Here is a 14,941-nt window from a genome sequence, read left to right as displayed (position 1 = left end):
TCTCTTGACCATCGATTGTAATATGATCCACTGGGCAGAACAAAGCGCACTTACCAAAATGGTAGCGCTTGATGATAAATTAATATTTAATTTGATGAGGGAGCACAAAAATTAGTACACTGAGAGAATATTAATCAAAATATGTTTACGATTTTTGGTGCCTTCCTCGCAATTGGACCAACCATTGGTTGTTTAAAAAATGAGACATAAAGAAGATAAGGAGCAAGGTACAAACACTTTAAAACCATTGACGATTTTGTTTATATTGAGGTCTTACTCGAATTTACTCGAATGATCACTACAAAACTGGTGCAGTTTGGTTTGACTGCCTACCGTTGGCTTCACGCGGTGGTGATTCATACTTGTTACGTCTTGTTTTAACTAAAATAAAAACAAACTAAGCTTCCTTAAAATGCGTGCGTTTCAATCAACTGATAAATGTGATAAAAAATCGATCAACCGATAAGAGGGAGTAGTATTTTGCTTGTAAATTACAACTAAAAGATAATCAGATTAGTAGGCAAACTTAGGTCTCCATCGAAGCTAACTTCATATCGGGCACGATTTTAATTTAATTGAAAAGATACAAGATAAGGACCACCACCAAAGCCCGTTATTATTTTAGAAAATCCTAAACCCCTGAGTGCAGAGATTGGCATTGTAAGCTAATCGAATCGATTACGGTCAGATACACGTTCTCGGTCGAGCCTCATTACTCATTTCGCCAACTGCAACGTTGGCCGTCCAAAGTGACGCTCTACTGAAACAAATACCTTCCGTGGCAAGTGTTTTATTTTCGGCACCTATGTGTCACATTGAGCGGGTGCCCAAACGCCCAACCCCCCTCCCCCCCCCCCCCCCCCCCCACCCAAAGGTGATCATGAACCGGGGACGTGTCTGTTCGTCTCCCTTGGCGCTGCTAACACCTGTAAGTAGCAAAATCTGATCGCGACACAAACCCACAAAACCCTATCCGTGCACAAGACAAACACCATTAAGACTCCAAGGATTGGCGAGGCCGACATTCGAGCGTTGCATTTTACCGTACCCGTCTGTGCACGGTTGATGAAATCCGACACGGTTAATTGTGAATGCATCACATTACGTACCATTCAGCGAGGGTACGAACGGCAAAGACAGTTGACTGACAGTGGAAGTTGCTCGCTCGGTGAAGACGTTCCATGATTGAATCCGGATGCCGAGTGCAAACAACTGTGATGGATTTTGCATATTGCGTTCCGTTCGCTGTGCAGTTTCATACACTTGACATGTTCGCACTCTCGGCGGCAGCAGCAAGCTCTATCTAGCCTGGTAACTAGCTGGGTTGGCTGACTGACAAAATGGAAAGCGGAAAAGGCGAAATGAACGACGCATTCGCGTTGAAACTAGTTTGCCGAATCATTATAACGTCTTGGATTAATTCACAGCAACGTGAACAGCATTCGTTTTAAGTTGTTTTTCCTAGAAAAGGACTTGAGAAGACATCATTTGGTTTCGCAAGGGATCCCAAAAAATAATAGGCGTAATGTTCTTTATGCTAAGCTGTCATGACCTTCGGAAGGTTGTACTACACTCATAAACTGTTATTCACCAGGCGTCCGTCCGTCAACAGTGATCTCTTTTTGTTTGGTTTGGATTTCAAATTTAAATTATTTTCAGAATGTTTTTAGTACAGCATTTTATTGAGTGTAACGACCTTCCAGGACATGCCGGTCATCGAATGGCTTACTAGACTTGTAGATACCACGTAGTTGCATAGTCAGTCCTCACTACGGGGGGAACGATCGGAATGAGATTTAAATCCTGGTCCTTTCACGTGTAGACCGGTTCCGCCATCATCGCTACAAACTCCTTGCTTTTTATTACTTAAATTTGCCACAAATTCACCTTGGTGTCCGTTTTGACCGATTTTATCTTATTTTGTAACCATTTTTCTTCCAAAAATCCATTTTAAAAATAAGTTGTTAACATGGCTTTTTCTTTCACATTTTTTTCTCTGTTTTTTCATATATTGTTGGTGTTTGTTGGGTTTTTTCTTATACCTTGTAGTCGATGCATGTTTTATCATCTCTTTAAAGTCGCTATAAAATCTTGCTAATGTAATTTAGTTCGTATTCCCGAAGAAGGTGTATTTTTTTTTCGCTTCGCTTGTCTCATTTTGATGTTTGTAGTACTTTTAATTGCTCGTCCAATGGTTTTTTTATTAGACATATGTAAACAAACAATTGATTTACCAACGTGGCACTAAAGTTGTATTGATTTTTCCAATGATTGTCTATCACCTTTATTTCATTCTCCATGGAAAACTATAAACATGAATCGCTTGACATTTCAATTTCCTGTCACAAAATCTCATCCCCATGGTGTTGTTGCTTAACAGCGATGACAATGCCTTCGCCTTCGCCTGTAGATCTGAGCGTGTTACATGGCAACCTATTAATTTCTGTCCTGTACAGTCGCTCAACCACGAACATAACCATAAAAACAGAACGCACAACGTCGGCACTCTCGAAACACTCATCGGGACGCAGTGATCTATGCGTTCTGTCTATCCGTTACCTGTCGTAAAAATTGTATGCAAAACCGGGTCCGTCCATGCCCTACTCCAAATCATACACCCGAGCGTGGGTTTGGTGCCGGTGAAAGAGAAGCCACGGCGCGCACGCAATTGTTTTACGGCCGTCGCTCGGTGTTGCCGTAAAGCCAAAATGGATGTCTTCATCAGTGTCCGTCCTCGTCAGCGTTCTTGACAGGGTGGGAGGTGAGTGGAACGGCGGTTGGATTGGATGTGGAAAAGCAAACAAATCAAACCCAAAATTCCGACACCAAAGCCTCTCTTGCCGCTCGTTACATTTGCGTTTGTTTTTCCCTTTCGTTTTTCGCTTTGTTTCGGGGTGTCGTTTTGCTTGTTTGACTTTGACAATTCATTTCATTGTCGACGTGTCTGTCGGAAAATGGTCGAGGAACAAGGAGCGCAGTGGCAGTAAAGACAATCTTGTATCGATTTGTTACACCGTTCCTGATTTGCAGTGTCGGATAGAGATAGGAAGAAGCCTATCGAACAGCTTCTTGTGTGGTTACCGTTTCTTTGTATACGCTACTTGCAACGAGAAAATGTGCTCTATTTCGAATGGCTGTGTGTGATGTGTGTAAAGTTCGAGTAATAATTTTCCTCTTACCAGTGCTGGATGGGTTGCTGCACACCCGGGTGAATGGAGTTGCACGTGAGTTTGTTAGCAAACACCTGCCACACCTGTCTGTCGGTGAACAATCCAATGCAACTGTGGTGTTGATGTGGCCACAATAAATGTATATTTGTGATATTGAAAATATCGATGAATCGCTTTGCAGTGCGCCTGTAGTCTGGTTTAGGTTGGGTCGGATTTGGATGAAGGATATTGTTGCAGCGATGTCAGTTCAGTTGGGTGTAACTATTTGTGATGCTGAATGTGCACAGAGTTGCTGTTTTTGAATGACATACGCCCTCTAATATGTATGCTGGGTTGGGCTGAGCTGATACAATATGAAAAGCTCCTATGCACCTTAGTAGAAAACGGTTTTGTTTGTAAACATAAAAAGAAAATTTTAATACAATTGAAAGCAATGTTTTTGGTTAGCATAGGCAAAAGTCGTAACGGAATTAGCTAAAGAACCTTACTTTACCAAATGATTTGGGTTAGTAATCGTTTACTTCACATTTTTACACTCTCTTTTACGATGAATCGAGAGCAAATAATGAGAAACCTTTGTTTATAACCTACCTTACACCAAGCTAAGAATTTATTACTTTAAAATCACGAAAACAGGTATGAAAAAAGCAAAATTTCTGGCACCTCTTCCCCCAAGTGCTTACGCAGTGCCTCGTAATGCATTGCTAAATGCTTTTGAAAATTTGTGCAAAGTGTCAACTTACTCGCTAATGGATCGGTACGCGATGTAATTTTTCATTCTGTTTGATTTGGACGGTGTCTCACTCTTCCGCCCGATTTTCGTTGACTGTGAACGATGATCCGACTTGACCGATGACCGTCCCTCGCGTCGGAGGCTGCGAACCTGGTCGGTTGTGTACACTGGGATTTGTACACAGCGAAGAAGAAAAGAAGCCGAACAAATCCATCCACCACCACACTATCACCTCGTTGGCATCCCACAGTACACGGCGAAAATCCAGAAAAATAGCACCAAATGAATCATTTTCCTCTCGTGACAGGGTGCACTTTTAAAGCAATTTATCACCCACGTGAAAATGCATTTCCCTTCGCGCCACGCAAACCGTTACTGTGCAAGATGATCGTGTGAAGCGAAGTACGCAAACACCTTTCACATCGGCAGCTGGTCGGTTGGTGCACCCGGTTCCAGGATGCATCATCTCCTGCTTTGGTGAAAAAAATTTAGGAAAAAGTGCATTTCATACGGCCGCTGTCCGGTCACCCCGCCGACTCCGGCAAACATTGCACCCTGAGCTCTCACCTCACCGAACACTGACAAATGATCCAATTTTGTGAGAAAACGAACTGGTCTTGCTGGTGCTGCTGCTGGCTCTGCATGGTGTTCTGCACACACGAAATAAAATAGAAATGAAACAGCTTGGGGGTCAGAGCATCAGGAAATGCATCCGTCAAACAAACGGACGTGCTTTCAACTTTTCATCTCGCTCGGCACCGAACAAATACAGAGCTCGGCGGAGGTTGTTTAATGGAAGCCAGGATTTGGTTCTTCCCGGCGAGAAACACGTTATTGTTATTGTTCTTACTTCCGTGTATTTCACAAATTCCCTGCCAAACACTTTGGTGCAGTGTTGTTAAGTTTGAATGAATTGTTGGAATGTGTTTTTCCCCCGTGGCCGGCCCCGAGCCGAACGGTGCTCCAGGTGGAGTGGGAAAGTTCATTAAAATTGATTTGAAAAATATAATTGTATTTCTTCGCATTCGCATTTCTTGGGCTGCGGGTATGTGTGTGTGTGCTTCTCATGCTTGCTGCCAGCCTAAATCGCTCTTGCATGCCTATGCTGGAGGCAATCAGTAAACAATCAACCGCAACCAAAATGGGGGGAGGAAACCAACCGAACTCGTCTATCTCGGGTGAATTTTATCGGGCGGCCTATAAAAGGTCTACCATACACGGCACACACACATCCATTATGCTTGCGTGGCGACGAAGCCAGCATAATAATGTAGCGAAATCAATTTAGCATACTTAGCACGAAAGCTTAGGGAATGAGATGTTATAGCAAACAAATATGCATTGGAAGGAGCATGTTCATGAGGATGTTTTTTTTTTTTCTTTTGTATCCACCAGAAAAACATGTATTAACGTTACCCTGTTGTACTCTTTTATGTGTTGGTTATTATTGAAAAACCAGTAATAAAAAAAACCTTTTTACAAAGAAGTTTAGCTCAAAAGAGCACACAACAACAAAAACAGCATTGATACAGCAGACCTGGAGCAGAAAATTGTTACAATGCTTTATTTGAACGAACGTTTGCTCGTGTGCTTCAATTTGTGTATCCTTGTGTATGAGAAAATTTTTAGAAATCAGTAGCTCTCATGAAATCTAAACGTCTGCAAGAACTTTTCCGGGATATTTCAATTTTATTTTAATTTGCAATCAATTTCTTTTGAGACGTAATGTAAATGTACGGTCACTTGCTAACGTTCTTGAAATTATTTGCTCTTCTCTCCACACGGCACTCATAGATCTTGACATTCGTTAACTTCTTGACCGTTGATCATTCCTTACTTTTGTCCGTATTCTAAACGTAAATGCAGTTGAATAATTTATATTTCCATTTGCTTTCTTTTTCTCACAAAAACAGGTACGTCAATGTGTTAAATACAATGAATCTGCAACCGTGAGTATACTTCATCGATATTAAAGTGGAAATTTGATTTGATGTTGTTTGTGTCTTAAAACTGTGCCTCTACCATGTGTCCAAAAAGCCCCTCCCACCACTGTTTATCGGATGTATTCATTACAACACTGACAACACATTTATATGATCTGTCCTAAACAATAATCGCACCTGTAAAATCCTGATGTAACTCATAAACAGGGCATAAAATCATAAAACACAGTTGTTTCCTTAAGAACCTGTTCGTCCCGTTGTTCCCGCACTTCGTTCCTTGCGACGCACAGATCCCCCATCGTCCTGCGTCCATTAAATTTTCGTCCCATTCGAAAGTGTCAACAGAGCAACCGGCACACGGCCACTCGCCTAAAACACACAGCCAAATGCGAATGGCTCCGCTGTCAATATTCATTTTCTGAGTCCAGCCGGGTTCCTTCCTACTCCACCTCCCTTACCAGATGTTTGTCAATGAAAAATGTGACTAAAAATAGTGCCTGGAGATGAAGATGGAAGGCCTTTGTTGGCCCTCGTCAAACGGCGACGACCAACGAAACAAAAAAAAAGGAATAGCGCGCTGTCCCCATGAGCGACGATGATGGGCGATACACGTGAAAAACGTCCCGTTGTCCACTTCGATCGATGGTTCTTGTTTTGATACCGGGCCAACATCCGGATCCTGATGCTGTTGCTACTGCCACTGACACTTATCTATCACATTAACGTTTGACCTTTGCGTCGGATGAGATTGGGGACCAAAATTGAACATCAAACGCGAACGATCGTAGGTGATTAAATGGCCGGTAACGAAGCGAAAGGAAGTGGAGGTGCGGGGAAAAGGGGATTCCGATGGAATCATGTTTGGTTACTGGTTTACTGCTTGATGAGATGAGATTTTTTTTTTTTGCAGGCCATTTTGATTGAGAAATGATAAGGTGATTGGTGATGACGATTATTTGTCTAGATTTTAAATTCATTCCATTTTTCTTATTCATGAATTATTTATTCGCAGTTTTGTTGCGTTACTTTATTCCACGAAGATAATCAAGTAGATAATCCGAATGTAAAGAGATTTTAGAGAATGAATCTTCTCGAAAGTCTTTGTGTCCTGTAGTGATACGTCTTCGAACGGAAGAAAGTAAAATTTTTCCGCTATTCAACTAAGACTTAAAAGAAAGAGAATCTTGTCCTCTCGTCCTGAAGATGCAAAAAAAAAAGTGATAGTACCCGAAAAACCCCGTCCTTCAACAGCGTTAATGTAGAGCGGCCGGAACATCTTTATGTGCGAAATGGAATTTGCGGTGTCCTGTACCGGTGCGTCCGTTTGAAGCTTCGGTTCACCGCCGTCTGTCGCTTCCGTTCGGCGGATGAACACTCCTCACCGGTGTTTTCGTGCTCTAGGCGCTTCCCTTCCCTCTCACCACCCTTATCACATCCCCAAACATCCGAGAGAATGCAAAACGTTGAAGCACCAGCGTTTCCTACGACATTCGAATTTCATTAAGCCCCCAAAACGAACAACTCGCTTGCGTCACTCGCGATCGATCAAATGTCAGTTCCGGTTTTCTATTTCCTTTTGCCATCACTATACTCGTCTCCCTTACCATCGCTTCCCATCCCTTGCGAGATGGTCGAGAGCAAAATTAAATTAATGTACCGTCGAACCTTTCGAACGGAAGGGGACACGATCAACCGAAACAAGATTACCGCACGAAACGCGAAGATGAATCGATGAATTTGCGCCACATCTTCACCAGGATAGCGAACTTTGCACCGGTTGGTGGGCTGCGTTGAGAGTGAAAAAGGAAGTTGTGGTTGTGGACGAAATATTTAAGGACAATGAAAAATAGACAAATTAAGATGCGTAAAAAATCAAACAAACGGGCAAAGGTGAGATGAACAGCTTTTATGTTCAAGCTGAGGAAAGATTTATAGCAAATGGATAAAATTATATTTAAGGTTTATGATATTTTAAGCAAGTTTACTCCGCAAGTTATTCCGCAATCTATCAATTAATTAAGGTCGATCGATGGATTTTAAATAGCATTGATTTGGGTTTTACATTGAGCTTGAACATATTCTAAGCTTTATTTAGCCCTTATGAATCTGATGGTGAGGTTCGAGATGAAACTTTCCATCATCATGCTAAAGTCAAAGAGGACATATTGAACAAAATTGCTTTCCAGCAATCGCTTAAAAATCACAAGGAGTCTTCTTTTTCGTTGATACAATAATCTCTAGACATGAGAAGCAAATAAAGCAGTAACTTATTCAGAAAAGCCGAAAAATTTGCTAGAAATAATGATCATTGATCTACGATTTTGACAATATTTTAGGAATAATTGGATTTATTTGTTTCAAGCTAATGCATCGAGATTTGTTCAATCTCAATGGCTCAAACAGTAAAACCTTAATTGATTTGTCATGTACAACTCTCCGCCATCGGTGCTTGACAATTACAATTTAGACCAGCATCAATCAAAGCAGTTGCATAACTAATACAACAGGTAGATGTACTGGTTTACTCCATACACGATACGGTTTGCCTCCCAACCAGACCAGTAGAGTGGACGGAATTATTCTAAAAAAGGAACTTCCTAGCCAAAGCAATTGACGCTCCAGCACCATTCAGTTAGCACTCCATTTAACCCGTTTGAGAAAAGTAGCTAATGAATATGGAATTCCACCCCCTACCCAACACTATCCTCTGCTTTCTCCCCATCTACACGTGGCGGTTAGGTCACGATCGGGTTTAAAAAGGGTTGATGGCGCACATTTTTTTAACCCCCGGTTCGCTGTTCTCCACTTTTGCAAGCGACAAACCACCACATCACACTAAGAGCGATCCGGTTGGCAGTTTAATTCCCCACCAGCACTTCGGACGCTTCGATGACGCGCGGTCGCATGGCTATGTGTGTGTGTGTGACGTGAGGAGTTTTAATTAGTTTTGGACACAATAATAATCGGCCCCGTACGGTCGACCCGGAACACACTTGTAGAAACTAACACGCTACATGCAAATGTATAGCTAAATTTAGCAGCGCGTCCGCGAATACCACAAATCCCGTTAGCATTCTGCCCTACCCCCATTCATTTCTCTGTTCCCGAGAAGTGTGGGTGAAATCAAACCACACGAATTCCGTGTTGTGTTATGTGCACTCACGCTCTTCCTCTCTCAACGCCCGTACTACCCTTGAGTGGTGGGCTGGAGTTTGAATACTCACTGATGGGATTTTTATGACCTGACCAGGTAGCTAGCACAAAAAAGGAAATGGGTGGTTCGGTGGGTGGAAAGCACAGGAAAGGGCTAAAGAGTAATTAAATCGTATATGATTTATAGTAACATGGCAAAAGTAAGTTACACCTCGCGTAAATGCAACAACCCAGTCGGTCGGTCGGTGCAACCTCAACAATATATATGTAGGACACTCCGTATATGAAGGGGGTGAAAAGTGTGAAAAGAACCCTACCCTTCCCACCGCAACACCGTAACCCCACTCGCTCGACTGCAAAATGCACTGCTTTTAGCCGAGTGAGTGCGGTTTTAGCTCTAATGCCCCCTTGTTGTGGTGGTTCACTTGGTTGGTGTGTACGTTTGGGTGGCATGCTGAGCATAAATTAAACACGAGTATATTTTTGTGCTTTATGAAGAAGCATTAAAACTCGCAACAAAACAAAAAGACGTGTAATAAATCTATTTCCTTTTGCAAATGGAATGTACACTCGGTACAGTAGCATGGGGAATGGATGGTACAAGAACTGAAATGCACAGCAAAACACCAACAGCCAACATGAGAGTTTGATGCACATCCGTTCGTTGTAATTGTTTCAGTGTACTTGAAGATTGTTTTTTGTTCATCATCTAAAAGTATTCTCATACATATCACATATCCTTTTTCTGCATGTCATTAATTATGTGGCCAACGACCAACTCTTGTAGGGATAGCGAGTACCCAAAGCTGGGTAACCCTCCTTAAGTACACAGTGATCTTCTAATCGCCCAACGACGTGTAGCGTGGCTCATCAAGGGAAAGAGACTCCCCTCAAAAAAGAGGGAAAACTGCAGTGTTGTTGTTGCCAGATTTTTACAACCCACACTTCCATAATCGAGTTGAGTTTTTTTTTTTAAACACAAACACACGTCACACGGCTCATCCGTCCTAATCTTCTATACCTTTTTCGTCGTTTTTTCTCCCTTGCTCGGTAATACAAAACATGTTTTCCTTGTCTTTCCACACACAGACAACGAGCACAACTTTGTATCGTGTTTTTGCTTATTTTACTTATGGACTTTTCCCATCCCGTACCAGCATAAAAGCACATAAACATACACACCCGGCAAGTTGTGCCAGTCATGGTACTGCTGTTTTCTGCCAGCAACGTTACGCAGTGGATCGCTACCAGTAGAAATGGTGTTTCTACAGATTTATAGCCCTGTCTAAGGGCTAGCGTGTACACCCGTTTCGCTACGGCTGAACTGCCTGAGTCTGCCGCAAAGCCACCGTTGCATCTTTTGTTTCGCTTCATGATGAAACTTAATCTTTTCCTGCAAAGCTGCTACTTTTAGATCCGACCTTTCGAAAAGGTGCAACAACGACACGGTGCACGCCTTAAAAGTAGATCTAGTGGCGTGCATTTAACACACACTGCCACAGATTGTAGCTGGTGCTTTTGAGAATGCTTTCTGCATTCGAACAAACATTGAGCGGTCGCTTTACTGAACTGCACTTAATTTGAAGTAATTTAGCTTCCTCATTGCAAGTCATTTTTAACCGCTCTGATTCGAACTACCAGGCGTCTCCATTCTCGAATGTATAAAGCACCAGGCGTCTCCATAGTTTGTTTCGTTTGCTTTTAATCAGAAGGTCTAGTAGTGTCTGATTGAAGACACTCCTCCTCCAATGCCATCCAGTCGATGTTACCTTACTCGATCACGTGTGCATCGACACATGTATCCCCCCTGTTTTTTAAACGTGTAACACTTTCATCGTGTTTCTCAACGTATTTCCCTCATGCATGTCCGCACGTCACAGTTACCATAGACGCTTATTGATTCACGTTTTGCTTTCGCGTATTATTTTAGACTTCCTTCAAAAGGTACACAAACATACACACCCGCAAGCACAGCTGTATAAAGCATAAGTTGTTCACATTCTTCGCGAAACGCTAAAACGCTGTGCACCATAGCCTAGCGGAGTGCAATTACCGAACGATACTGAACAGAGCCATTGCACAGTGTTACGAAAGACAAGAGGGTAAAAAGGTGGACCAAAAAGCCGTAATAACATTACGGGCGAAAAACGAAGCGGAGAAGAAAAAAAAATAAAGCAAACAAAATTGCATCCGTGCAAAACGGAAACAGTGACGGAGCGGTAAAACAACAAACCCGCCGCGGACGAAACCAACAGTCTGACGGTGTGGCGGTGAAGTCTACGAAATGGCGTCAGGCAGTGTGCTGGTGATTTACGTTTACGGTGGCATAACGGATCACTTCGCTATTTGTTAAAGTGTTTCTCACCCTCCCCTTCTACGGGGGCCGCCCGATCTTACTGCTATTCCTTCCTTCTATTTCCTTCCCGCTTCACCCTCCTTACCATCCACGTTTCCTGTTTTGTTTCTTTGTCTACTGTTATCATCGACTCATTGCTGATGTCTTGAGCAGACGGCAAACGCCGTTGTTGGTCGGATGATTGCAAGACAAATAGAGCGTCTTCGGTCTGTGTGCTCGACTCGACACACACATTCACACCCACACCCACAGGGTAGTTCGGAAAAGAGACATGGCTGGTACGTAAACCAGCCATAACCATAGCCAACCACCAACCGACTGTACCCGAGATCCGTGTTTATCGAGGGGATTAAGAGCAAATTCATCAATATCGACTTCCGGCACGAAACTGTGATTTGTCTTGAACCGCATTTGTGTGCCCATTGGTGAACTGGTAGACCGGAGCCGGAACAGACCACCAATTGTTGTGGATCGTTGGGGTACGCAGGAGTAGCAAACGGTGGTAAAATATTGGGAATCAACTACAGAATGCTGCATATCGTGTTGCTGTTTATTGATGCTGATGAATGATACTTATTTGTCAAAATTAAAATCAGATAAAGTTGATCAATAATTGAAGTTAAGTGTCGGAATGATATTGCCTTGTGTGCCTATGAGAATCGCGGAATATTTTAGTCCGGATTTTTAGATACACAATAAAAGAAAGCAGATTGTTTAAGAATTCAATTGTGATGGATTGTGACGGTCCCATAAGCGGCCGAAACACCCTGTATGCCAGTGTCAAGATCTTCACATTCCCATCATTTCCACACGTCACCGGCAAGCGAATGGAAAACAAAGCACGAGGCAAATTCACACAAATCGTCACTCGTCGGCGTCATGTGCCGCTACTCATCGTGTCCCCCTTAAGTGAAAACGCAAATATCCATGCACCCACACGCACGCCGCACACACACACACACACACCTATCCAGTCACACGCAAATATTACAGCATCGGTTAAGCAGTAACCGGTGTCTTGGCGCTTCTTCATGGCTCTTGTGTCTTGAATGCAAACGCCGAATGTGACGATTGTCAATGACACGGATGCAGGGTGATGTTGAAACGACGTCTTGACGCTTTTGACGGTGTGCGTACAGTGCGTCGAAAGAATGAATTCTTCCGCTTCCTCTCATGGCTCATTCCCGTGTGTCACTCCCGCTGTGCACATGTCTTTCGGGGAAAGAAAAACAAATATGAAAGAAGAGCGCAAAAATGTTTGCGTACCTAAAGCACGTTTCACACTGGACGCCGGCTTGGAGTGATGAAAAGGAACGAATGGATAAGTGGTGGAACCGGGAAAGACAGGCTAGGTGTCTTTGGAATTGGTTTTGTCTTATGCTTCTTTCGATTCTTCGATAGCTCCCACGATGACGTCAATGCCGCCTAGGTGCCCTGAAGGTGGTGTAGGCAATCAGGCCGAGAACTGTTCTGTGCTTGTCCGCGTGCGTGTGTGCGTATTACGTTGCTTCGTGCCAGTACTGATGAAACAATACATGCTAAATAGTCTATTGGGCTATTGCAGCTATGTCATTATGTCATGTTTTTCTTTCCCTTTATCTATACACCAATATCGCACTTTGTTAGGTGTGCTTTGTTAGGTGTGAAGCAACGCAGGTAGATAGCAGGGAAGGAGCTATTGTAATGATGAGAAACAATATTATTGTTTTTTTTTCGTGTGAAATTATATCCTTTGAAAAGAAGGTACTTTATAAAGGTAGTATAGATAGCATAATTTAACGTTTGTTCGGCTAAAATATTCTACAAGTTTCATTATGTGACAGAGTGTCTAACGCTTTAATCTCCTATGCATGCAATCGAAACGCTCGGAAACAATATTGCATACCTTCAGGCGCTTATGCTAAAGACAATTTACAGCACGCACTGTAAGTTTGCCCTGATACTTTGTCTTGCGGAAGCCATAAGCCAACCGCACTTTAAGGATTCCTTCCCAAGCAGCTGGCCATATTCTGCTCGCAACAGAACCATTACGATGTAAATGCACGCGGCACACTCCATTCGACAAAAGGCATCCTTCAACTCGAGATGATTGTTTCCCGTTTGTATGCCTTCACCATGCAGGGATCATTGTGTCTAGTGGAATGTTACAGCAAAACTTACATGTGACGCTAAAAATTGCAGGAAAACTGTTAAAATAAAAATAAAATTGCGTACAGCAAAAGAATGCGCGTTCTTTCCCTGGTCCGTGTGCTTGACCTTGCGTTGTTGCGTGTTTGTGCCATTGCCATTGCCCTCACTTTCACGACACTTACCGTACCGGCTGGACGAGAGGGAGCAACAAAAGGGCTGAAAATGTATCCATTGTAAGCAGATGCAGATGCACGGGGGAGTTTTCTTTTTATGACCAATCCGGCTATCATCACCACTACAGCACAACGGAACAGTTCCGTTGTCCGACGAGATGGAATGCAGTTTTTTTTAAATAAACTTAATAATCGTCGCCTTGGGTGAGTTCGTCGGTCCGTCGGGCGACTTCAAGCGGTCAGGGTTGGGTGTTAAAATGTTGTACACACTCGAAACCATCTTGCTAGCGCACTGCGTTGTGAGTAAACGGATCATCCGCTTTGCGGTTCCAAGATGTATTATGAGTCATTTGGAATATTGGAGCAAGTTTTTCCGTTGACTCATGTTTTTTTTTTTTACAATCACGGTTGCACTATCGTCATCAATTATCTAGCAAAGAATTAATAGAGCAAAACTGACACATTTTTATTGGATACAATGGGATTTCCCTAGGGAGTACTCAACAGTTGACAAAAGATTGGATGATTTAATCACCTTTGATGGCTCTCTATTCAGTGATAAATGTAGCAACGTTGTAATAGCTATCAAGTGTTAAAAATTGGTTTGTGTAAGCTTGTAGAAGCCTACAACAGATGATCGATGTTCAAAATCACGATTAATTATTGAAAATCATTAATTTACTAACATTAGTTTCCATTGACGTTTGAAAAATATTTATTGCCGATTGAGGAAATATGTTAAACTATTTTGAGGGAATTTTTTCATCACAATCGTTTGACTATTCCCTTATAAAAATGTATCTCCACACTCGTACAAAGTAGTTAAACAAATCCAGAAAATTTTAAAGATTCACATCAACAAAGGGGTTGGTTTAAGAAATTTTCAGAATCAATTGAATTCGATGTAAATTATCTCTTCAGCCTTGGATCTCGTAGAAGGTACGAGATCCTTCGTTTCACGCCAAACACGCCCAACACAGATGGAAATGTTAATTCAAAAATTTCTACATGATTACATGTTTTGCGAACTACGGTTCTGTAAGGGGTAAATAATTTCCCCACTGATTGACACTCTTGAGAAGGAGTAGAAGAAGAAAAACAAACCACAAAAAAACCAAAGATAAACATGACGCTTTCCTGATGTGTCTGACAAGTGCCAAAGCCACGCCAAACCAGCACAAGAAGCGAAAAAGAGAGAGAGAAAAATGTTTGATCTATCATCTTTGACACGACGCAAAACAACGCTTCCATCAATCTCTATCAAATAGCGGCAAGACATCGAA

At 42.4% G+C, this 14,941-nt stretch overlaps 3 protein-coding genes across 3 annotated transcripts in view; all 3 read left to right on the top strand.

Annotated features, from left to right (window-relative positions):
• The window catches only part of LOC126561706 (transcription factor 25), a 140,948-nt gene that overhangs the window by 43,510 nt on the left and 82,497 nt on the right, over positions 1-14,941 (top strand). The gene's annotated exons all lie outside the window — the stretch shown is intronic.
• Positions 1-14,941, top strand: part of LOC126562725 (protein lifeguard 1-like) — a 195,583-nt gene that overhangs the window by 112,088 nt on the left and 68,554 nt on the right. The window lies entirely within an intron of this gene.
• The window catches only part of LOC126561128 (uncharacterized), a 100,214-nt gene that overhangs the window by 42,442 nt on the left and 42,831 nt on the right, over positions 1-14,941 (top strand). The window contains exon 2 of the mRNA XM_050217072.1: positions 5,817-5,852. Within this exon, the coding sequence (XP_050073029.1) occupies positions 5,817-5,852 (36 nt within the window). The remainder of the gene's footprint in view (positions 1-5,816; positions 5,853-14,941) is intronic.

This window comes from Anopheles maculipalpis, chromosome 3RL, assembly GCF_943734695.1.
Source record: "Anopheles maculipalpis chromosome 3RL, idAnoMacuDA_375_x, whole genome shotgun sequence".
Lineage (NCBI taxonomy): Eukaryota > Metazoa > Arthropoda > Insecta > Diptera > Culicidae > Anopheles > Anopheles maculipalpis.
This window is presented reverse-complemented; position numbering and strand designations above follow the sequence as displayed.